This window comes from Rissa tridactyla, chromosome 5 (genome assembly GCF_028500815.1).
Source record: "Rissa tridactyla isolate bRisTri1 chromosome 5, bRisTri1.patW.cur.20221130, whole genome shotgun sequence".
NCBI lineage: Eukaryota > Metazoa > Chordata > Aves > Charadriiformes > Laridae > Rissa > Rissa tridactyla.
The window spans coordinates 80,653,494-80,678,872 of record NC_071470.1 but is presented as its reverse complement, the minus strand read 5'-3'; the positions used below and the strand labels follow the sequence as shown (position 1 = coordinate 80,678,872).

General features: G+C 38.7%; 1 protein-coding gene across 3 annotated transcripts in view; it reads left to right on the top strand.

The window, feature by feature from the left end:
- Nucleotides 1–25,379, top strand: part of PRDM5 (PR/SET domain 5) — a 111,062-nt gene that overhangs the window by 19,144 nt on the left and 66,539 nt on the right. For all 3 annotated transcript variants that reach the window (XR_008466747.1, XR_008466746.1, XM_054203861.1), the window contains exons 4-11: nt 6,908–7,091; nt 7,795–7,969; nt 9,147–9,239; nt 9,510–9,631; nt 12,011–12,090; nt 18,439–18,523; nt 19,831–19,988; nt 25,149–25,242. Coding sequence is in view for 1 of the 3 variants with exons in the window: in XM_054203861.1 (XP_054059836.1) it covers nt 6,908–7,091; nt 7,795–7,969; nt 9,147–9,239; nt 9,510–9,631; nt 12,011–12,090; nt 18,439–18,523; nt 19,831–19,988; nt 25,149–25,242 (991 nt within the window). In the remaining 2 variants the exon portion in view is untranslated. The remainder of the gene's footprint in view (nt 1–6,907; nt 7,092–7,794; nt 7,970–9,146; nt 9,240–9,509; nt 9,632–12,010; nt 12,091–18,438; nt 18,524–19,830; nt 19,989–25,148; nt 25,243–25,379) is intronic.

Below are 25,379 nucleotides of genomic sequence, written 5' to 3'. Positions count from 1 at the left end.
GCACCATCAATAATCAGCTGCCAAAGTAACTTGTGTGTTCCATGTGAGTGATGTTGAAGCTGTATATATAGAGAGATATATATATAGAAGTATTTAATTGCACATAATGTGAATAGGTACTATTTGTGTTGAAAAAAGCTGAATATGCATTTCTTTGCAGGGTTTGATCTCACTTCAGTAGATGGAGATTCAAATCCCAAAGGTCTGCTATTCCTTTAAGGGGGGAAAAAAAAAACCCCCAACAAGACAGCCCACAAATCCCTCAGGATTTTAATTACACAATTTTTGCCTTTAATGTTAAGCAGATTTAAGGCCACTTGGTGCAGTAGCACTTTGTTTGATGAAATCAGTGGGCAAAACATGGGTGGAATGTTTCCACTAATGATACCCTTTAATGTGAACTGGGAGTTGCCTGCTTGCCACCAAAGATGATGAAATGATGTTTTACAAAGGGGAAAAAGTCATCAATTACATTAGTAAAGTTGGTTTAGCTTCATTATCGTTATTCCAGTTAACGTGGAAAAAAAAATTTGCATTGCTGAACAAGTACCTAAATTAATTTTAAAAAAAATACAGATTATGACATCAAAAAAAAATCCCTAATCTTAAACCAACTGGATGATTACATATTATATAATAAAGTAAAATATGTCTGCATAGTTATAGAAAGGGCTAATTAGCTAACTAAGAGGAGAAAACAGAATGGTTAGAGACTTTGTTCTAACTAGCACATTATAATTACCCTTGTGAAATGTAGATTTTCTCCAGACACTTGTATTTTATGAAGATTTTTGTGGGCTTGGCTGAATTTTTAAACAAGTATTTGATTTTTCGCTCTCGGTCGTACTGTGTACTCTTTAAAGTGAGTCTTTAGCAGTGATACTCACAAGCTAAAATTGATTCATTGAGAATATATGACTAACATTAATGATACTAGCCTATAAAATGTGAAAATAAAGTAAACCACAGTGGTAGAGCAGGGGCTTCGCTTGCTTGTCCTAAGTCTTTTTTGTGAATGCTTAAGAACTTAACGCTGGTTGTGTGCTTCACAGCTGCCCCTCTGTGATTTTCTAGGAGACTGTGTATGCACTAACAAAAAATGTGAACAGAAAGTAAATGATTTCCTTGTTTATACCCACTAAAGCTAATTTCCGCTAATTATCTTGCCCACTAGTTTTCTTGCTGGTCTCCAAATACTCCAACGTGAGCTTTTTGATCTACTCTGAGAACATTTCAAATCCTGATGGCATTGCTCTATTTCAGATAAAAGATTATAACTTTTATCCCTACTAAAGTGATTGGTAATCACTTGCTGTGTAGCACTCGGTATTCAGTTTAAAAGAAGATGAAGTGAATGCGTATCTCCCTGTATACAAGTAAAGTAGACCCTGTTCTGGGTTGACTGCAAAATATGATTAGATCATCATAGTGTTAATTGTACCCAATGATCATGTTTAGACCTTGTACAAAATGCTTCCTGTGGTGAAAAAGTGCCTTGGCATGGGATTTTGGTTTTTTAAGTAAACTTGGTCAGGTTTTTTGTTTGGATTTTTTGGGGGGTTGGAGGGTGTGTGGTTGGTCTTTATTTTTTTTTTTCTATTTCTTCCTGTAATGCTATGTATTTTGAAAAACACTAGTTCTGGTGGGAGCTCTTGGTGGTGTTGTGGGGAGCGTTCTGGAGGTTGAGTTTTGCCTTCGCTCCTGGAGGAAAATGCGATGTTTGGGTTGTCTTTGACTGGGAAGGCAGGGGAAGTATTTTTAACAGCTATGCTGTGAGTAATGTCACTGTGCGGCTGCTAGAGAAGGACAGAAAGGTTGAAGGGTACCTGTGTATGTACCGACTCCTTTTCTGAGGTTTTTGCAGAGCTGAATTGCTGGAGGCTTCTGTAGCATTTCAGGTAGTAACTGAATGAGTTAATCCTCTACTTTAAATAAAGTAGCTTTAAAATTACAACTTTTACACTAACAGAAACCATGTGAATTGTAATCTCTTTTGCCATGGGCTGTTCCTAGCTATTTACTTATAAATATGACTTCTGATATGTAGCAAAAATGCATTGTAATTATGATAATCAAGAGGAAATGGCTCCTATCAAAAATGCCACACTTTGTTGTTTTCATTTTTTTAGACTGGTGGAGTATTATCTTTTCCAGCATTCCTTTATTGAGAATGGATAAATTTATCTGTTAGTAGTAATTTTAGTAAACACTCTCTGCTGGAGGTTGCTATGCAAAACAGATCCTGTTGTTAGCATTGGAACTGTTTTATAAACAGAAATGCAGCCAGATAGAGCTTTAAATTCAAATATTTTTTTCATCAGCAAGTAGACTCTGAGAACGGTCTGCTGTAGCTTAGAAAAATGAGAGTTAGAATAATGACCAGCAAAAATTAATGTGAAGGAGGATATTTATTGGGAGGTGGTAGAATGGTTTAAAGTCATATTTCGCAAATGTGTGTTAGTGTGGCATAATTCAGTGATGTCCTGGTTGATCGAGGTGAAAACCCCGCTGTTCAGTAACAGTAAATGTCTTCAGAGGAAGATTAGCATGTGAGAGACAGCGCTGTAGTAAAACTGGACTGTCTAAAAGCAAGAGAGAGGGGAAGACGCAAGGAGAGGAAGGACAAATTGTGTTAGGCTGCTTAACAAACTTACCTATTACAGGACAGTTTTGTGACTAATTGAAACTTACCGGTGGCTTGAGTGCTACCAAGGAAAGATAAATTTGTTATGCAATGTAAGAAGAATGCGAACATAGCAGTTGGCTTCCTGCATGCTCAGAGGGGAGAACTAAAAATGTGTTCAATTCTTGAAGTTTTTGCAGGAGAAGGGAGATTTTTTTTTAATTTCAAGCTCGTGTACATTTGTTGAATACATACTAGTGCTGTTCAGGTATTCTGTTATTGAAGAATTTGAGATAAGTTGCTGATGAATGAAATAAGTGGTTTTCTCCATGGAATTCCTTGAACTATATACCCGTTACACTTTTGACTTTTGCAGTAGGAACCTGCTGCATACCAGGTTCTGTGTAATACCAAACAACTGTGAGCAGGAAAATCATTTAGACCCTTTTCAGCTCTGAGGTTACAGAATCTTTTTGTAAATTTAAATGTAACTTATTTCTGATTTTAGGCTTGCTTAATACTGAGCTGGTGCATAGAGTGGTAATATTAAGGTTCAAAAAGATTTACTTTTCTTACCGCTCCATGGATTTCTAAGGGCCTCTCTTCCTAAGTTTTGCTGTCACTTAAGTGCTTTACTGTTTTACTTTTTACAACAAAAGCTTTCAGTAAGAAGAATAATCATATCTCAAAGGTTGCCTACCTTACCTTGCAATACGGCACAATAGGAATAGATCAGTAGACAGAGCTGAGGCTTCTGTGTCTCCTTCGTGTGTCATTCAGGTGCTATACTTTCAGTTAGATATAGTCTGAGTTCCTGAACGTCTCTGTTACCTGTGTGTGTTAAAGATGGGGTGGTTTTTTTGTTTGTTTGTTTTCTTGGTTTTTTGTGGGTTTTGTTTTTTTTTTTTTGGAACAGAAGTCTCCCTGGGATCCCCCAGTCTCTTTGTCATCCATTTCTTCTTCCTTGCTTGAGAGGGGCAAGGGTCTCTTGGTCCCCAGCAGCACCTCTGTAAGGCTGGCTTGATTCACCCTCTTCCCCAGGGATCTGCTCTCCCTCTTGGGAAGGCATTGTTATTCTGATCCCATCTTTCCTGGCACCACATGCCCTCTTTGACCTTTCCTGTGCCTGAGCTTGTGGCTTTGTCTTCTCCTCCTGCAGCCCCCAAGAAATCACCTGCACACGTCCTGGATTGGGGGTTCTGCCCTCGCAGGCTTTGCCAAGATTGGTTTTACTCTGGCAAACGCGACACCCTGGAGCTGCAGGCAAAGATCAGGAAAAGGGAGTGTGCTTGTTTGGTGAGTGAGCAAGGGAGAACTGGCAGAACAGGTAGGCCAAAGAGCTGTCTTGCTGCCAGGAAATTGGGTTTAGAGGGAAGACAGTGCTTTAGGAGGAGAGCTTTTGGGCACAGGGGGGAAAATTGGTAAGGATTAGGATAGCTGGGCTGGAGCCAGCTGGTCAAGCTCTGGAGCCTGGAAGAGCCCTATGCTCCCTCAGGTACCACAAGACTATCTGCTTCCTCCTCCTCCTGTGTTTTCAGCTGTCAGGGGTGATGACGTGTCTGTCTTATGCTTTTGGATGAAAGTGTGGTGGGCTGTCAATGCTTCTTGGCCCATGTTCCCTGTCAGCCGCCCCTCCTACAAAGCACATATGAAGGGGTGTAACTGGATGGAAAAGCCAAGAATCTGAATGGGAGAGGTGCCTGTCGTGGTGCAAAAATGGGACAGCAAGAGCTGTTGGAACAGGAAAATGGTATCGGTCAGGTCAGCGCGGCCCATAACTTAAAAGACGAAAGGCAAGGCAGAGGATGAGAAGCAAAGTGGAATAATAAACCAGAAGTAGCGCGAAGGGAGGTTGTGATGACACCATGACCAGCGCTTGGAATTTTCTCCAGTTGTGGCCTGCTGCAGAGGAACGTTGTTAACACAACTGGCACGGCCTAAGCAGATTGGCAGGTGGAACAACTGCAGATGTGTTCTTAGTATATGGGAGGACTATTAAAATTACTGGGGAAGATTTCTTCCTACATTCACTGTGTCTGTGCCTCTGTGCATGTAGACAAATGTGCTTCATGCAGATGCTGCTGGTGGAGGTAGAGACTCAAATTCCTTTGTGGTTCTGGAGAACTTCCATTGCTTTCCAGTGAAAATGCTGAGGAGCTGCTACAATGTGGGTATATCTGAATTAATTAGTGCTCGGAATACCTGACTATTAACATTTGTTTGGCTGGAAAAGCCAAACAAATTAGCTTTGGAGGAGGAAAGAGTTTGAGCTGTGCTTTAATTTGGGTTGGCACCAAAGCTAATTTCTTTTCAATGCAAATGCAAACAAATCACTCAAGTATTGAGTGTCTGTAGTACTTGTTCCATTAATCTTTTTACTAACCAAAAGTACACCAACAGGAAAGAACCAGGGGTTTTTCAGGCACAAATGGCTATAAAATAAGCCCCAGATGCACATGAGGGAAGTGCAGACATGGCAAGGATGCAGCAGTATTGCGAAGAGCTTGGTTGTTGGGACTCATTCACTTGGTCTGGGTTAACCTGAATAATTAGTTCTGGTTGCTGTTCTGCCAGATTTACTGTCTGGTGTAACATGTGTCATGTATGATCTAATTGACACGTGTGCTATTTGGTTCTTTAATAAATAAGTTTGGGACTTTATTTTTGTCTAGGATACATGGCTTTTTCTTTTTTCTCTTTTCTGTTTTTTTGTTTTGGTTTTTTTTTGGCAAGCCAGTAATAGGTATGTGTTTCCATTTATAAGGTTGTCTTGCTTTGAAAATAAAGTTGTCCTAAACAGTGATGTATTGGAGGTTTACCCCAGTGGTTTTTATTCTGTCCAAGTGGAAACTGTAGAAAGACCTTTTACTTTTCCTCATGTAAAGAGTTTCGGTACATGGTTTAAGTTTAGACTGCAGTAAATTAAAGGTGTCTGCACCTTGACAGAGGCATGAAAAACAGCGTCTCCTAGATGTATGCAAAAATTAGGGTGGCATGCTGACCATATCTGGACTGCAGAATGTATCTTGAAAAAAAATAATAAATGCATAACTTGTTTTGTTTTCAAATGCTGCTGTTGAGATAAGAACAGAAAAGTGGTGCGTCCTTGAAAGCAGCAGCTGTATCAAGTCTATTGAATTAAATAGGCTTTGCTCTTGTGTGACAATATCTTGTGTAATATATAACAGACCTTCTAAAGCTTGAGGAATACTATATCCCTGTTGACAGTTTAAATCAATCTTAGTATATTAAAAAAAATTAAAAATCATTATCTTGTCCTTGTGCGATGAAGCTTGTTACAAAATACATGGCTAGATGTAAAGAAGCTTCAATTAACTTTTCTGGATGTTAATCAGATAAGCTTTAAGATTTATGATAGAACTTGGAAGTCTTCATTGCGTGAAAATGGGTCTCCTTTGGTGCTTCGAGTAGTACCTGAAGCAGTTGGTTCACATATGGCAAAAAAAAAAAGCAGCTCTGTATATCAGTTCAGGAGACAGCTGGTTTTGCTATAGGTCTCCCCCGCTCCCCGTGCCAACCTTGGTAACTTTGATTTTGTCAAAGACAAAAGTTGTTAGCTTACGTAGCTATGTGGAAGCTTGTTCATTCATTGTGGAGAAGGTTTTGAAGCTTAGTATTGTGCAGTTTGTCCTCTCATGCGGCATCTGGGGATGGATCTTTGGCCTTCTGTGGATCTGTGTATCTATGCTGATTTAAACCAGTGGAGGGTTTTGATCTATTAGTTTAAAGTGTGTTAGAGATGCGCCTGCCAACTTGATGGTGAAGATGACTGACCAGGGTTGAAAGCCTGTTCATGAAGAAGGCTGGGATCTTAAGGGGAGAGAGAAAGAAAATAACACTATGTAAACATGTTACTGAAAGCTGGTTTATAATTCATGCAGCCCATGGGGGACAGAGCTAAAGCTGTATTGGTTATTTAAATTTTGTTGTTTTCCTAACACTCAGCTGTTTCGTTTTTGAACTCTGAAGTTCTTGTCAGGCAGAGTGTGGCAGAAAAGGACTCTTACATCACCTTCACCTTGGTCTAGGCTACAATGCACAAGGGAAAAGCCTCACAGGTGAGGCGGGGAATATTTCCAGAATACCGGAATACAAGGGCACTTTATCCATGCAGCCACGCTGGGAAAGAAGTCTCGGAAAGGCTGTTCTAGCATTGTGCTCCCTGAGGAATGGAGCCAGCCCTTCCACACTTGAGGGCTAATGTTAGTTCAGGGTCTTTTTCTGACATAATTATTCATGGCTTCTGCTTACTGTTTGCAACAGGAAGGGGAAAATATTTTCTATCTGGCTGTGGAAGATATTGAAACAGACACAGAACTTCTGATTGGGTACTTGGACAGTGACATGGAAGAAGAGGAGGAGGAGGAGGAAGAAGTAACTGTTATCCAGGAAGATGAAGACAGTGGCAACAATAAAGAAGTGCAAGCAGCTGGCGAAAAAACTGCGGGTGAGCAATATGTAAAAAACAGGATAACTTGAGAGATGAAATGCAGTAACAAAGAAGGAGGAGAACATTAACTGCACAGGATTGGGAAACTGGAAGGCTCTTCGGGTTTAGACTGAGCTCTTATATGGTTTTTTATTTGTGTTTTGGTTTGAGTTGAGGTTCTCTTCTCTTTGCCTAATAAGTCCTGTGAATTACTGAGTGAAGGAGTGAGCCTAGATTTCATTAGTAGTTGCCATTAGTTTTTGAACTAAAGGTAGAGTTCATTTCAGCTGACGCATAGTCTTATGAAAGCTAAGTTTTTGCTCTAAGAGGGGTAGTTTCCCTCTTACTTAAATGGGATAGAAATAAATGTTTTCGTAAAACTGTTCAGCGAATCCTAAGGTAAGGTGTCTAAGAAAAGGAAGGTGATTTGAGCTGCCTGGTGAATTCTCAGCATCTTTATCAAAATAGAGATAAACCTGGGTGACTAATGTAGGCTAACAGCTGAAGTCACACCCAACTTAATACTTTGCATCCCTTTTCAATAATGCTGTTGGTAACTTACTCAAGATAGGCAGCCTATAACCCATTCAGAGACAATGTCTTTTGTGAATTTTGTCATACCACTTTGCATAATCTGTTTCTGGCAGTGAGTTTCTCCTAATGTAACCAAAATATTCCCTGAAAACTATTCCTTTTCTGTTTATTGCCTCCGATCATGCAGATCCCCTCACCTGTAAAGAGGACCATGCATGCCCAAACTGTGAATCCAGTTTTGCCAGCCAGGAGATTCTAGCTGAACATCTTCAGACTTTGCACCAAAAACCCAGTGAGGAAAAGGAATTTAAGTGCCGAAACTGTGGAAAGAAATTCCCTGTTAAACAAGCTCTACAAAGACAGTGAGTAGGAGTGGGAGTGTTTTTTCAGAGATCAGTTAAATCAATTTCATTCAATCATGTCTTTCTTTTGGTTTAATAACAATTTAAAAGATTAATGTAAAGGCTAAGGGTACAAATACATAAGCATAAAAAAGCTTAATGTTAATTTCTTGTATTTGAAGACTTCAATTTGAATTGCAAAAATGTTGCTGATTTTTGTTTTAAAATCGTACACTGTAGACCAGATCAGAGCTGCTATTTGGTGGAAAACCATTGGTCTCCATCAGTGGACTATTTTGTAGTTTAGGAGATGTAATTTTTTAAATTGCGGATGTTGTTACAGAACTGAAGTAATAATTAGAAGATGGTGATCTAGGAGGATGAAAGAAAAGGAAAAACAATGCTTCACATTTGCTTAATTAAATATTTGGGTGATGGGGAAAAAAAACCCAAGTAGAAACATGAAAGACCTGAGACTTAAGAGCACATCTTTACTGTCCTTGATATGTAAATATGCAGTTTTTTTACTAAAGTCATATACTTTACAATTATACTTTTGTACAAAAACATAACTGTTTTTGTCTTTTGTTGTTTATATATTTTTTGCTTGCAATTAAATGGATATATTACTTATTATACATTTAATTACAGATAGTACATTAGATGCCTAAGATGACTATAGATAGTACACTTAATCTAACTCTCTCGTATGGGAAAGAAACAGATTCATACTGCATAGAATACACTTAAGGCTGCTCTTTTAATAAATTGATCTCTCTTACATATGGATAATGTGAACATGTGTAGAACTGGCAGCTCTGTATGAGCTCTGTTCTTTCATGGGAATAAATAAAATTACATAGCAAAGAAATATTTGGTGGAGACAATTAAATATTTCCTCTTGAACTTAGACTTGTTCCCTCTACAGTGGCAGTTGGATTTGTGCTGTATGGGTAGTTAAGTAAATTTTTACATAGGGCAAAGTGTAAGATTAATCTGTGTGAGGATACAGCAGTATGATCCTGACTCTTGCTGTTTATGCATTTGATTAGTCTCACTGAATTCCAGGAGACTTCACATATGAAATAGATTACTTGCCTACTTAAGGATTTGTAGAGCTGTGAATATCTTTTTAGCTACTGCAGACCTGTGTAAGGTGTAGAATATTCCCCTTAATTTTTTATTTTTTTTTCTTCAGTGTACTTCAGTGCTCAGAGAATGTCAGCCCAGGAGACTCTTCAAGGAGTTTTCAGTGCTCTGTTTGCAATACTTCCTTCAGCTCAGAATCGAGGTTTTGTGTCTGAGTTACTGGACTGCTGTCGTATCATTGCTGGCCTCCCTTTGCATGTTAGCTCTCAAGCTTGTTAGTTTATGTGACTCCTAACAGTGCAAGAAGTCAAATGCTTTCATTCCTATTTGCTGTAAGTAATGCATGAGGTGGCCTTGGAACTCTGCAGTGCAGCATGCGTCAAGCTCAGAGTACTTGCTACGTGTCTGGTTTCTGTAGATACTGCTCTATGTGTTGCTTTGTTTTTGTTTTTTTATTGGTTATCCTGTGTAGTTATGAACAGCACAAGGAGGCATGCAGAGGGGATGCCAGATTCATATGCAAGGCAGATAGCTGCGGGAAGAGGTTCAAGAGTAAGGATGCCCTGAAAAAACATAAAGAAAATGTTCACAGTGGTAAGAGAGTTTAATGTTTCTTTGGATAAAAGCCCTCTAACATGTTCCTAGCCTTAAATTTGCAAATCGGAGTAAACATTGTCTTTGGTTTCATTTTTAATGGATTCGTTTGTATCAAAAAGAAAATTAAGAAGTAACTAATTGCAAGAGTTAACTATTCCTCCTTCCCCAAGGAGAAATTACTGCATACCAGATGAATCATCAGTCTACTGCAGAAAAATGTAATAGGAATCTGCAGAAGTTTAAACTAGGCAAATAATAGATAAAGCAAAACATTTCGGTAGTGAGGAAAAGCAACCGCTGGCACAAACTGCTACAGGAAGTGGTGAGTTCTTGATCTTTTTGGTATTTTCAGGACACAATGGGATGTCTTTCTGGAAGACATGCTTCACAAATGATTAGGCTTGATTGAGGGTATTGCACAAAACTGTATAGCCTCTGTTGTGCAGGAAGCCAGAGCAGACAATCCACTAGTCCCATTAGGCCGTAGTGTTTTTATATCTGTGCACTGTGAATCAATAGTTTTCAATCAAACTTCGCTCTGTTTTCATGAAAGGGCAAAATGCTGCTCTCAGGTCCACAATGCAGATCTCAGTTCTGGCATTCTGCTCTCTCTGCATGTCCCCTCTCAATGTCAATGGAAGATCAGTATGTGTGGAGACAGCAGAATACCAGAGTGCAAAGAAAATAGTCTTTAGTTTATGGTGACAGCACTGAGATACTTTGTAAGATTTTCATTACGCGAAATCTTTTTCTTGTGCCAAACTCTTACAGTGTACAGAAACCCTTCCACAACCATTTTTATAAAAGATTATCTCTTTTTCAGTATCTGTAAGAATTTTTTTTCATATGTGAGCGTTGTTATGTTTGGGCTTAGCTTCGGTCAGTTATGCAGTGGTGTACAAATTCACACAAATCTCTTGAATGATCACTCCAGGCACGACTGAGAGCAGATGCCTGAAGGATATTTTTGGTCTACCTGTACAATGAGCAGAGCTTTTATTTTACCACTTGGGAGTCGTAGAAATCGGAACCGGTGTCAGTGCAGGAAGGAAAATAATGTACTGCTGTTGAGGGACACCTCTAGAATTCCTTCCTGTCTTGTGTTACCCGAAGGCAAAGGAAAGTAGAAAGGATTGTCACGTGTTGCCAGTTATACAAAGCTATGAACAGATATTCACTATCACCGTTCTCTCCTCTGAAAAGGTCTCACTAATGTTCTTGTAAGGTGAAGTACTAAGTGTATTTCTGTATTTATCTGTATATCAGAAAATATAAATACTTACGAGTTTGATAACAGCAAAAGCATATGTGAGATTAAGTGCTTTCATAGACTACAAATTTAAGTATTGAACCAATCAGTTGACAGGGTACATCGTAGTCAGAAGAATCAACATGATCTGAATTCTTTAGGACAGCAAGAACAGGAAAAATATAGGATGCTGAGAGTCTGAAGAACTGAGCTGGAAGCCATCTAACGAGTTAGCTTATGATCCAAACTTCCTCTGTGCTTGGCTAAGTGTGACATTGCCTCCTCTTTTGTTCTTTTGAGTATTCAATGTTATATGAACATTTTTCACATAAGGAAATGTCTCGCATGGACATGTAATTATAAACAAAGAATTAGGTTTGTGGTGGCTTCACCTTGTAATAAAATTGCTTTGTGGGTTATTAAAATGAATTTCAAAAGGTAAATAAGAGAGAAACCCAATTAAATGCTCTGTCACTTTTTAAAGCAACTGTGAAAAGGGAAGGAAAATACATCTGGTAGCTGACCTGTAGCTTGTTTTGTAGTTTACATTTTAGATGAGATTTCAATTCGTGATCTGGTGCTAATACAAATTCCCTGTCTTGTTCACTTAAAGACAACTAAAGATATATTATTTTACATAGCAGAATGCGTAATGCTTTCCTAATAAAGAAAAATGCAAAATGGTGGCTTTGACTTCAGTTTGGGATCTTTTTTTGTCATTGCTGCATTAACTCTGTTCAGGAATGTTTCTGTTAAAGCTCTAGTATAAAGGTTTTGAAGATATCAATTGCATTGACTTCTGGAAGAAATCGACTGTTCCCTTACAAAGCGAGTTGTTCTTAGTCGTGAACTGTGCTCTTCATATTGGATTGGTGATGTGTGATAACATCACAAGGGGTTTTTTTCCTTTATTGTTCTGGTTTCCTTGATTTACATTCCATCAGTAACTGGTTTGTTGGACACCCACAGAGAACTCCTGATATGGGACACTTTGAAGATGGGATACAAATGTAAAAATCTTATGTCAGTCAAATGACCTGTGAAAGTCACAAACTCAGTGGAAATATTTAGGTTCTTTCTTAGTACTTCCTTTTTAAGATGTTGGTGGTATTTTGTTTCTGTTTCAGGAAATTCTAGGAAGAAGCTGATGTGTTCAGTGTGCAATAAGAAATGTTCTTCAGCAACAAATCTCCAAGAGCATCGAAAGGTCAGTAAGATGAAGGCTAACCCACAGCAGGCTCTGACTCCACTCAGATGTGAGGCTGTGGTGCTTAGGTCACTTGAAAGCTGCTGTAATGCAAACCTCTGGGTAATCTCTTTCATGGTTACAAACCCTATGTATTTTATTGTGGGCATTTGTTTTTGTAATCGCAATTGGTTAAACCAAAGATCTTCCTAAAGTTTTAATGCATCTTTACCAAATACAAAAATGTTTGTGCTTGTATCGTTTATCCAGTGTTAAGTCAAAGTTGCCTGCTGTTTTTCAGCATTCTTTAAATGCTAAAGCTGAATGTAAAAGTGTTATGTAACGATTTGATACATACAGACCATGAAAATAGCTTCAGGAGCCTTCAGTTGTTGTACAAAATACAGTCAATCTTTCTTATTACTCTGTGACATACCAGTAAGGGTGTTTATTTGTAATTTAGTTAGACAGTAGTTAAAAAAAAAATTCTTCCTCAAAACCAAAATTTTAATGTCTCTTTGTTTATGTGTGTAGTCTTTTATAACTGCAACAGGAGGGGTTAACAGTTCAAAAAGAATCTATTGGAAATAAGAGGGTTCATACAGGAATACAGATGGACTATGAACGTGAGATTCTGTATCCATTATACCCAAAGGAAGTCCCAGCAAGATTAATTTGATAAATCACTAAAACCCAAGAGATTCTGTTTTTACAAAAAGCTACATTGTACTGTTTATCAGATTAACTGTAAGTCTTTAATAATGCCCTGGTTATAACCTGAATCCATTGAGGATATAGGGGATATCAATTAAAATATGTTGTTGCAAAGAAAGTGGTGGGACCCCTCCTTTTAACTGTGTTTTTTCTCCTTGCACGTATTAATATGCCCGTCATCTCTAGTCTAAGAGGGCTGTATTTAGTTACTCCTCCGACCAAATTGTGGTATGCCTTGCCACATGTAATTACAATTTTTACATGATAGTGCGCCTTATGGTGGCTGAAAAATCCCAAATGTTATGGTTAGTGTGTCCATTTTATTAAAATGTTCGTTAAGTTTCAGTAGTTGTATTTCTGTGCAGACACTGACACACACTAACAAGCTTTTTAATTAGCATAGATGGTAGATTAGTTGAGCACTTACTCATTGTAAAAATCACCATGAAGATTTTGTACATAAAACTTTATTTCCTCTTCTTGATTGGCTTAAAAGTGCCTCTTTTAAGACATCCAGAAAATAAATACTCCAGATTCACAGCCTACAAGAAATAGTGAAGGAGATGGCGTGTAGGGATCATGCCTTCTGTTTCTTTGAATTGCTTTGCTTTTGTGGGAAGCAGGGCAGGATCCATCACCAATAATCCCCAAAATATTTGGGCAGGCAATAAAAACAGTAAGAAAATAACAGGTGAAACGGGAAGGAAGGAGATATTTTTTTTCCACCCGTTTCCTGTCAATGTAAGCAATTAAAAATAATGAATAGGAAGGTAAAGTATAGGAGATAATAGAAAATAAGCCCAAACAACAGAAAGAAATCTGACAAATGCAGAGAAAGAAGGTAAAGAGGGTGGCTACAGGGGGGATTGAGAGATCTGTTTACTGTCTGAGGACATGGTCATTCAGATCTGTAGCTTTTGTGTCATCTTCGATTTAAACCCATTTTTAGCTTTGCATTGTGTGGATTCTTTGTGCCTTAAATATAAGCCCTTTCTTAGCCCTGCACAACTTAACTTTGCTGTCATTGTCTTATACCCCTTAGTCTCACCCTCTTATTTTCCAGGCTATTGCTTGTATTGTGCTAACTTTTGGTGTCACTGGGGTTTTTTTTTTGTTTATTTTTTAGTTTATCTCAGTATGCTCAAGGAAATAGAGGGCTGGAAGAGACTTCAGGAGACTTTCTATCCCATTCTATTTTACAGAGGGGAGTAAGCATGTACCTAAATCGTCCTAGATACTCACTGTCTCATCTCCTGAAAAGTTCCATTAAAAAAAAATTCTACCACCTCCATAGATGTCTCTTTGTATTCTGACTTCCAGCTTTAGTGCCATCAACTTTTTTGAACGTGTTCATTAGTCCAGCGTTTGTTTTTTCTGATGTCCTGCTTAAGTCTTCTTTTCTGCAAAGGGAATTAATTGCTCTTTGTCTCATCTGACAGAAAGCCAGGAAAAACTCACCAGTCTTTATAGCAGCTGGCATATTGCACAGTCGTTACGAAGTCCGTTTGCAATTCCTAGGCTGTACAAACACAGTTATCACAACCTTTCTTCATGCATCTGTTTTTACAAACTAGCCTTTAATTTCGTAAGCTTTTTCTTCCGGTGGATTCTCTCTTTTTCACCTATTTGCTGCTTGAAGTCAGCTGCCCAAATAAGAAGAGCCATGATGCTTACTTGAGCCCCTGGAAGTGCCAAGTATAGTGGAACCAATGTCCTGAGTTTATTAATACAGAGAATACATCTAATAATATATCTCGGAATGACAGGGCTTTCTAACAGCAGCATCATTCTCATTATTCACACTTTGTTTGGAATTCATTAATGTTTTCTGTAGTGGTGCTATGTAAACTTTGGTCATCACGTAACATTTCTGCATTTGATTTCTCCTTCCTAAATATATATATAAAAATAGATATAAATGTTCCTAAATATTGTGTGTTTTTCTACACTCATTGAGAGTGTAGAAATCACTTTGAATTCTGATTTTGTCTTCCTTAATGATTACAGTCCTACCCAGAATAGTCTCATCTACATTATTTATATTTGATCCTGACCCACTGATATTACTACTCTTTGTGGTGATCAGTATCTTTTTGTTTTCCATTCTGTCTATATCCACCTGTTGTATTTTGTCCTATCTTCTCCAATTGTCAAGTGACATCCTTCTATCTGATCTTTATAGTAGTTCATGATTTGGGCTGCTAAGTGGTATGGGAGTATAAAAAAAATAATAAATAAATTCCCAGCAAACACAACTCAGAATGCTGTACAGGAGCTTGCAGAAAACTGGGTAATAGAATGAAAAGGTTTGTTGTAAAATCTCTTTTCTGCAGGTTTGTGATGCCTACTGCCAAAGCAAATGAAACACCATCTGAATTATATTCTAAGTTCGGAAGTTTAAGTAAAATGCAAAATTCAGTCATTGAACAGTGATCATAGTGAGCAAGCGAAGGAGGGGAGCGTTGTCTTCATTGGTGCAGATTCTTGCTAAAGGGCTCCTTTTGTGCATTTCAATAGAGGTGTCTCGTGTTTTGGATTTAAACTGCTCACAGGAACTTAAACTTAAGTGAGCATATACATGGGAATAGCACAGGCTGCCGGCCTCTCCACCGAAGCTCTACTATTCTGTAAGTGGAAAGGGAAGAAGAATTCAAACAAATCCCAGCATTGCTAGTTTCTTTTCCCAGGCTGATGCAGTCAGAATGGATGGTGCTACACTATCGGTACCTGTAGGTGGATTTGGGGGGGATGTGTCTCTTTCTGGTTGTGCTGTGGTGGAATGAGTTCCTGACTCTTGTTGTAGGCGGGTGTTTTTAATGGTCAAGTAGATAATTTGCTGTTAAGAAAGAAGATTAAGGACACCTTTGAGCCTAAAGCAGTAAAGCTTGACTTTGGAAAAGGTTATAAACAAATGCCTGTATGAAATGTAGGTTTGTGCTGTGCTGGTGAGACTAGTTTGTGCTGTCGCCTTTGTGGATTTGTTTAGCAGATTTCTTACGTGAATCTGTAAGATTCCATTAAGAGGCGTGCTGTAGCACAGGCTGCTGGAGAGAGAATGACAGAACTGAGAAGGAATCCTGTTCATCGTTTAAGAGATTTGAGGGTGTTTTATTGTCTATGAAAAATCCTTGATTCCTTCTTAACTTTCTTTGTTGTAGAGCTGGACTTCCTGCAAAGTGATGGTGAGGAGTCACTCTTAAACACCCTCTGTGATTTTTTTTCCCCCCCTCTCCCCCCACCTTCTTTCACCTGCCAGTTCCAAGCATCTCTGCCCTTTTTGTTCAACGCTGGGCCATGTTTTGTTCTACTGTGCAATCTCTTTTTCGCGATCGCTATGAAAGCTATGGAAAGGTAGAGGAAACCAAGTTTTGAACATCACCTTAAAATTTTCAATAATAATTTAATCATTTCAATTGGATGCGATATTCTGATATCCTTGGTCTCTTACAGCACTGCCTTCCGACAGGCAGCGTCTCATCCGGTACTGGGAGGGGTGGATTGAAATTCAAATTTAGTTTTTGGAAAAGCTGATCGTGGTATCTTCAAAGTGTTAGCTCAGTTTCACCCCCAAAACTCTTTTGAATGACCTTTTGCTTTTCGGTAGACCTAATGAAAATTTTAAGATCGTCAGACCTGTAAGTGAAGTATATTTACCTGAGCATATGTTAATCTTGTTAAAATGCTTGCTGTTTTGTATAGCACTTTGAAGAGCTACACCTTCAGCTAACATCTAATGCCTACAAAATAATTTTAAGTGTGTCCTGACTTTAATGTTACAGAGGCTTATGTTGATAGCTATTACAGCCCCCAATGAGACTAATTTTGCTACACGAAAAAAATCGTTGCAGGAGCCCTTGTTTGTGGTGTTACAGCCTGTGTACTCATCGAGCGTGTTGCTCGGCAAGTTTTCTTAAAATGAAAGTCTGTTTGAATATCATTATTCCTAAAAAATGTTTTCTCTATTTTATTACTGTTGCTTTACCATGTAACTGTACGCTTTTCTAGAGAACTGATTAGAGCGTGCCAGCTATAGAATATACGCTTGACAGCTACAGCTATTTAATGCACATGCACACTAGTCTGTGTCTGATTCTTCTCTAAAGAATTGATTGAAGAGTACCCGCCGTAGAATACATATTTGATAGCTGTAGCTTTTTAATGCACATGCATGCAAGTCTCTCTTCTAATGCAAATGTATTCAATGAGACTGTTTATTAAGCAATGCTCCTAAGTTAAAATCAGACATTTCTATAGTGTTAAAGCACAGTCTGGGTTCTGATGTATTAAATATTACCTTTAAGAATACCTTACAAGTTATTTCAAATAATTGTGTCAGGGCAGGGGGATTCTGATAGCACTTGGTTGCAGCATTATGTTAACATCAGTCAGCAATCGAAGTAAAAATTTAGATCTTTTGGGAAAGGGTTGAGTAGTAGATTGTGTGTGCAACAAGAGAAATTAATCTGAAATTTGCCTGGGTGAACAGGATATTTGGAACGAATGATCTTCGTTTGAGCTTACCACCTGATTCGGCCTGAGCATTTCGTTAAGCGTCACTGTCCAAAGTGTGCAAATTTGCAGAGATTGTAGGAAATGGCATAACCCATTTTAGTTTATTAAAACATTTAATTTGCTCTAAAGTTAGTTTGTGAGTAGCAGCATAAAAACATGGTGAGGCAGAATACTTATGGAGACTCTTTTTGGTTGGGTTTTTTTGTTTGTTTGTTTTAAGCGTGGAAGTCTTAGTTGAGCTGCTTTTCTGTGCTGTCCACAAATGTTTCTCATTTAGAGTATTCTGTTGAACCTTTGATATTTGTTATTTTTAGCTGCTAGATTCTCCTACAGAAAGTCTATAGAGTTCTCCAAAAAGGCTTTCTGAAACATGATCTCTGCCCAGAAGTTTTGCTGTCTAAGGCTGCGGTTGCAAAAAGCTGAAATCTCTGTTCAGTTGTGCTGTGACTAGGTTGAGAGGAGGCTGCTGATGGCAAATGTAACACAGCGCAGAAGGTGAATGGTAATGGGGAATAATAAATAACACAGGATTATTTTTTTTTATGATGTGTTAGAAGTTGCAGCTCTGAACTGCCTCTTTTATTTTTCCATCGTTCAGTCCTTGATGACATTATGTGCTGTGATTTTTGAAAATCCTGCTAATGCTTACTGCATTTAGAGTTTTAAGAGGCACTGCTGCCCCTCTGCTATCTTGCCTCTAAAGGCTTTGATGGTACTTTTGAAAGTTTGATACTACTTGTTTTTTAAGATTCTTACAGTAGTAGTTAGGAAGTAGTTACGGTGTTATTTTTACTTATATCTTATTGACTAGAAAGAAATGTTCTGAAAAGGTATTATGCATCTGTTTTTTTTTGATGCTTTCATAAGAATGGTATTTTAAATGGATCTGGTATTGCAGATTTGCATAAACTGTGTTTCTACATATAGTTTTAGTGATAATTTTTTTCTTGGTGATAATTATTTTTTGAGAGGCGCTCTTGTTCACCGAGGGACTAGCAAGGGGAAATCACAGCGTATGAATGACTATTAGTATAGCTACTGGCTAAGAAATAATTATGGTCTGTTAGAGAATTTTTGTATACGTAAGGTGTGTGATCTTGTTTGAGACGCGTATTTAATTATCATGAAACACTCATTTTGCAGGTCCATGAGATCTTTGAGTGTCAGGAATGTGACAAGAAGTTTATTTCGGCTAACCAGCTAAAACGCCATATGATAACTCACTCAGGTAATGTATGACAATAACCCAAACCTATATGTGTGTATGTATTTGATGTCTATTGAATTTTACCTGAATTAGTTTCTTATAGAAGGCTTGATGAATTCTGTGTTGTCCTGAGCTCTTCAAGCAAATCTCAGGTTACAAGGAAATCACCTAAGCTACCCTTTCTAAGCCTTTCAAAAATCCGAGTGTAGTGCTATAGCCGTCTTCCTACTGCTGCTTTGTCACGCTATTATTTCTGTGCTAGCTGGGGTAGATGATTAGTTAGCTGGGATGGGGCGAAACGTAGCTACTTGGCTTATAGGGGAGGTGAAGAACCAGTGGTTGAAATTTCATGTTGAAGAGAAAAGGATGGGAACTGTGGTGTCCTGGTAGGGATCCGTGATTAAAAAGGGAAAGACTAATTCATGGATATATATATCTACCTCTGTCTTAGTGGACTCATGTGCATGTAGTTTCCAGTCAGAGGAAGCAGCTCGCACTCCACGCCGTTTCGTAGACCACACACAAATGTTTTTGTCGTGCTTGTCCTTTGCCGGAACAGGTTGCTGTGAGTGGGGAGTGGCCTGTCTGTAGCTTTGGCAGTATGACACAAATTGGCTTGCCAGGATTTCTGATCACGGCAATGTAATGCCTCTGTCTTTCAACAGTGATCAGAAACACCAGCCAACATAATGGAAACACAACGTTGTTCTGTCAAATACATTAGCATTTAAAAAAAATTAAATACAGGTTCTTACAGCAGCACAGGCTTATAATTGAGCTATTTTCTTGGTATCGGTCCGCACCAAAAGCTCATTTCTTGTAACATAATCTGTATCTCAGAGGCTCCTAGCTTTCTTTTGACACTCTGGATGAGCATTAATGTAGTTAAGTTGCAGTCACCGGTTGAAGCATAAAGGCTTTTTGCATAGGAACTTAAGGAACTTAGGATTTTGGAAGTTAATATGTATATTGTTAATTAAGTTTTAAAACATTTAAACTGTCATGCCCTCGTTCACATTTGTAATCTGGAAACAGGGTTTTCCTCTTTGAAGTCATTCTCTTTTGATTTAAGCTAATTAATCAGAATTTAGTTTTAGCAATGATTATTGCAAAGAATGTGCCAATTTCTTGAGATGCACCATGGCTCATCTTTTGTGAAGTGACTTAACTGTCTAACATAAAGGGCATTAGATGTCTTTCTAATTGGTTTAATCTGAATTGGGTTGACTTAATTGCAAAAATCTCTCTGAGGAGATGACTGTCTCTGCCTTTCATCTTCTCCCCCTGTATAAACAGGAGATTAAATGTCCCCCACTCATTTTCTGCAGAAAAACGCCCCTACACCTGCGAGGTTTGCAATAAGTCCTTCAAACGACTTGATCAAGTGACTGCACACAAAATAATACACAGTGAAGATAAACCTTATAAATGCAAGCTTTGTGGAAAGGGATTTGCCCACAGAAATGTTTACAAGAATCACAAGAAGGTAAAACACTCTGCTGTTGTTGTTTACAGGTCTGCCAGCCTCAGATTTGCAGATTTTTTTTTCTTCTAAGTGGTTCATCATTAAGCTCTGGCATGCTTATAAACATGGGATTAAAGTATTGGAGGATGTATTTTTTTAGTGTTCTTTGTTATATCCAAAATCTCAAAACACTAAATGAATTCTAGTAAAAAAAAAAAGTGAAATAAGTAGAAGGAAATCACAGTTATTTAGTTAAAAACATCAAATAAATCCCCACTTTGACTTTTCTGTTTGCTCTTTTTCTTTTTTAGTATTAGGTTATCAAGATAAAGATGTAAATTGTCTAAAATGTCAACAATTTTTTTTGTTTTTTAAAAGATACCATATTTGAATAAAACAAAGTGTAGTCCTGTTGCAGTCATTGTTGGGCTTAGCGGCCAGCAGATGCTTTCAAACTCTACTGGATTTGCCCTGGGTTAGTGTTCACACATTAAAACAACATCAGAAGAAAGGTTACCTGCAAAACAAGCTCATGAAGGGATGCTCCGCTTCTGTTGATTTAAGCTGAAATCTGCTTGGCCTAATTTCTATACCGCCTGTCATTATTTTGGCCTGGGGGTTACATTTTTTTTAATGGCAAGGCTATATCCATGACTTGTTTCAGAATTGCAAGACTCTAAAAAAGAAAGAAAAAATAAATTACCTGTCTAGTTTTGTGCCTAGTATTTTGGAACCCTTTGCTTTTTTCTTTTTTTTCCCTTTACATTTTTAAAATACTTCCCCTTTCTTCCCCCCTTTTTGATGAAACTGATACGCCCATACTTACAAGTTTTTTTTTTTGCAGTTTGGCTCATGTTATATGCCATCTGGGAATTTGGCACAGGATCTTTGCACCATCTCTTGCACTTTGAGCCATAAATCATGTAAGAGTAATAGTAATGCCTCTCGTAGGATGAAATGGTGACGACTGTCTAAACCAGAAAGCATGCGGCAGCCTGCTGAAGGACGAGATTAGCTCCCGTGTACGCTGTGGCTCTATCTTATGTTTTAGACTTTATTGAGAAAACGGGGCAGAATCTCACAAATTGGATATATTCTAAGGAAAATGTATAAAACACTATCTGAAAAGATACTTCTATATCTTAAATGAATAATTTTTGTGTGTTTCCTAATGTGAATTTGCACTTCATGACTGGTAGGGAGTTTGGGCTGAAAACAGAATTCGGGATTAAGTATGAATGAGTAAACACTTTGACCCAATTCTGTGTTTTAAGCAGCAGCACCACTAATATAAGCAAGGATTAGAGCCTCCACTTAATGGGAAAATATTAAAATTTAGACAGGTTTAGTGAGTACATAATTTTATCAGAATTCCTTAAAGCATGTTGGCATGCTTATTTCCTAAACCTGTTTGCACATAGTCCTGGCTGTAAATCCACCCTGTCCTATAACGAAATAAACTTATTCCTGTCTTTACGTAAGAGTTGTGAATATTCACCCATCCAACACTTAGGTCTCTAATTTCACTTGCTAAATGAAGAGATGAGCGTGAGGGACAGGAGACTGACACAGATGTCCTGAATTGTGCTTTTTTTTTTAGACATGCCTCTCTCCATTGAGGAAAAAAATGTAAATAAGGAGAGGCAGTAGATAGCAGAGAGGAGTATAGATGTGTATACGCAAACCCAATTGTAAGGTGTAAGTCAAGGATGTGGTAGTTTGGGATGCCAAAATAGTTTTAACAGCGATGATTTTGGGGAATTGTCCTACCAAAAATAGGGGACAATAGTTCTTTTTGCTTGTTCACAAGAATGTCAATCCACCAACAGTGGAAATTTAAACCTTTGTTGTGTATTGCGCTTCTGTGTATTTGTTCAGCTCTGGTTTTTATGATTCTTTAGGTGTGTATTCCTTTAAGACGCCCACCTAGGTTTAATTTTCTTTTGGTGGAAGAAAAGTTGGCCTCTGAATAATTTCACAGTGCTTTTTGGAGTTCCAGGATGCAGTTACTGTGCTAGTAGCAGGGAGTTTAGAATCCTGCAGTGGGAATGATGGGTATAGTAGTTAAAAAACACTGAAATCACCAGCATTTAACAGAACATATGCCTTCAAGGTTGATAGCAACATGCTTGAAAAAGCTCTTTGGGTTTTACAGCAGAGCTACATACTTCTTATTTACAATAAGAAACAGGATACGTATACATTTTGTGCCTTTGAATTCTTATTTTGTGTTTTAGATGGAAACTGCTTGTTCCTTGTTCTGTGATTCTTTTATGGGGGTTATTTAATCAGATTTTTGTGTTGGAATAAAAATGGCTCCCACAACATGTGCTTTTAAACAGCTTTCAGCTGTGGGTGAGTGAATATTGGGTCATTTCAAAGGTGCAGAAAGATTAGTTTCCCCCCCCATTTCACTGAGAGGTGGACAGTGGAGTTGCTAAAAGCGTATCTGCTCTGTTCAGTGGGGCGTTGTGATGTGCACCCTAATTTAGCACTCATTACACCCTTACGGCTACAGATCCGAGGGGTGGGAACTGTTAGTCTTCCTGAGGTACCCCTAAAGTACTGCTTCTGCACGAGTACTGCGCCGCTCTCTGGAGCTGCCTGCGCAAGCTTGCTTTGTCACTTGCTTGGAGATGTCAGCACCGAGAAGCGTTTACGTGATGTGGAACTGGCTCAGGTGTCTTTTTGCAAAGCGCAGACTACATTGCTTAAGTGATCACGTGAAGAATGCGGTTCCAGTTTTGTGACGAGGGAAGAGAATGGCATCTGAAATGAAGAGGCCAATGTAGCATTGGATTGTGCTACGGATAAAAGTAGTCACCTTTCTTTTGTCCAGGTTAGACTGGATGAAGGTGCGTGTTCTGTGCCATATAATCCAGATGACTTCCATAAAGGAGGAAGCAAAGGTTTTGTTCCATCTGTTCCTGTGTATAGAGGATGAATTCAGAGACTAAAATATCAGGATATCACAGTGAGCAGAAATAGGTCAGCAGACACAGGATTTTGAAGGGTTTATGATTAATCCAGGGTTATGTGGTCCTGGGGAGCGTAATGAATTGAAGCAACTGTATTCCCTCAGATTCTCTATTGGGAATAAGTAGCCTTGGGCTGGGCTCCACAAATGCTGTGGTAGGAATGGCTGCCATGAAATATTCCATAAGAGCCCATCCTTAGTTGCTTTGATCATATGGCTATCCCCTGCTCTGACTGAATGGAAGAGCCATCTCTGATCTGGAACCTGTTAGGAGGACAAAAAAGGACAGTATTAGAACTAATATGTGTTTTTGGGGGGATACTCTCCTCGTTAATGTTTGCATGGCTTTTTGTACTAGACCTAGCTTGTTTCTGGACCATTCACAAAAGAGGCAGGTGATCTGCATACCCTTGCGTGTGGGTATGCCTAGTTAGGTGGTTTCCTTTGTTGTGAAGTTAAGATGAGCAGAAGAATACTTGTATTTTGATCAAAAGACTAGGAGAACTGTCAAGGAGATCCTAAGAAGGAATTCTGTACAAATCACTGTGCTCTTCAGAGCCCTCACTCATGTGGTGAGTGTTCTAAAACAGAGCATTTTTTTTTTTTAAATAAGCATAATGAATTTTGTGCTCGTGAAAGGTGCCAGATTGACAGCCCTAGAGACTGAACCCTTCTATTTATCCACAGAACAGGTACAGCACAGACAGCAGCACTGCGAGCTTCCCCCCAGTGTCTCGTCAATATGTCTCAGCCCTGTTCTGGAGGAACCACCTGTTGAGGTGAGAAGGCAGTTCAGTCTCTTTATGTCCTGTCAATCCTTGGCCTGGCTGCTGAGACTGCCAAGCAGGGTGTCAGCTAATGCAAACTGCGATGCAAACCTGTAGAAGCTGGACCGCACCATTCAGCAGATTTTGTGACGTGCAATGTATTCCGCGTGTTCGATAGTGCTCCATTTGCCTTTTTGCTTTAAGTGACATAGGCTGAGGTCAAGGAATTGGCCTTGAATTTAAGGCCTCTGTATACCATTGCAAGTACTGTAATGCTTTGGTGCTGTTGTGCATGTAAGAAGACATTTTTGTTAAAATCAATCTAGGTTCAAGGTCCTCAGTCTATATCTAAATATTATGCTGACTCCCCGCAGTCCCTTTTTTCTCCCTAATTTAAAGGGATAGCTATAAGTGTTGTATTACAAATGGCAGAAATAGGTTATATAAATATGTACTATGGTAATATTTACCCTTGGCCTACAAAAATAATTGGTTTACCTAATTTTGTGCGTATTATAAAACACTTACTGTCCACGCCCTTTTCCTCTTGGCACTGCGGCTTCTACTCGAAGTCCTTGTGAGCTAATACAGTGTTTAGACGCTGATGCTTTAGAAACTTGCTTTCCTTTGCAAAAATAGTACGAAATTGGGTAGCTAATAAATTGTACGGATTAATTTCCTCTCTGCAGTGGGGCAGCGCTTAACAATGCTAGGAAACAGGGAAAGTGCTTTGAAATTTACAGAAGTTGAATGAAGCTGAATGTTTCCAAAGCTCCAGAAAAGAAATCTGCTTCAGCAGCTCTGTAGTTTGAGAGACTCACCCAAGCTCAGCCTTTCATTTTATTTGTGGCTTTGCGGCTATTTCTCAGCTATGACGAATTCTACAGCAAGCAAAAACGTTGGTACTGGTGCTTCTATGCCTGTTTTGCCCCATGCAAGAACCTGAGACAACAATGTTAGACTAGTCTCAGGATTTGAGAAATTTTCTTTGCCAAACTTTACATACTATCTTGAGATAATTAGACTAGTTTTACCTTCCAACTTAACTTAGAAAAAGGGGTCTGTGTATGTGTCTTTGATTTTAAAGTGTTTATTTGCATTAGTAAATGCTTAAGGCCAGTGTTAGTACTGGTGAAGCAATGCAAGTGAGCTTGTAGGTTTCCTCCTGGTTCTTCTGTGGTTTTGTTTCTGTGTGCGTGCATGCCTCATGTAAGAATTCTGAGGACTGGGAAGGTACACTTACTCAGTAGCTGCTGTGCTGGCTTTCCGGATTCTGGATAATGGCAGAGTGATTGTTTTAATTCGTCATCCCCTGATGTTTCAAATTGCTAGGATATCCCCTCCTGAATGCAGTCTAGAAAATTAGCTATAATTACTGTAATGACAGCTAATTGATTTCTCGAGCCTTTCCTCTGACATGTTGTCTTTCATCTGCAGACCCATTCTGAAGAGAGACCATTCCAGTGTGAGGAATGCAAAGCTCTGTTCCGAACCCCGTTCTCTCTACAGAGACATCTGTTAATCCATAACAGTAAGTGCTAAGTCAGAAAGGAAAAAGAACTTCTTCAGTTCTCACATTTGACTGAGAAAAATAGACATATGGCACCTTGCTCCAGTATGCAACTTGCTGTGTTAAATGCGTATTAAGATTCAACTCTAACCCCAGGG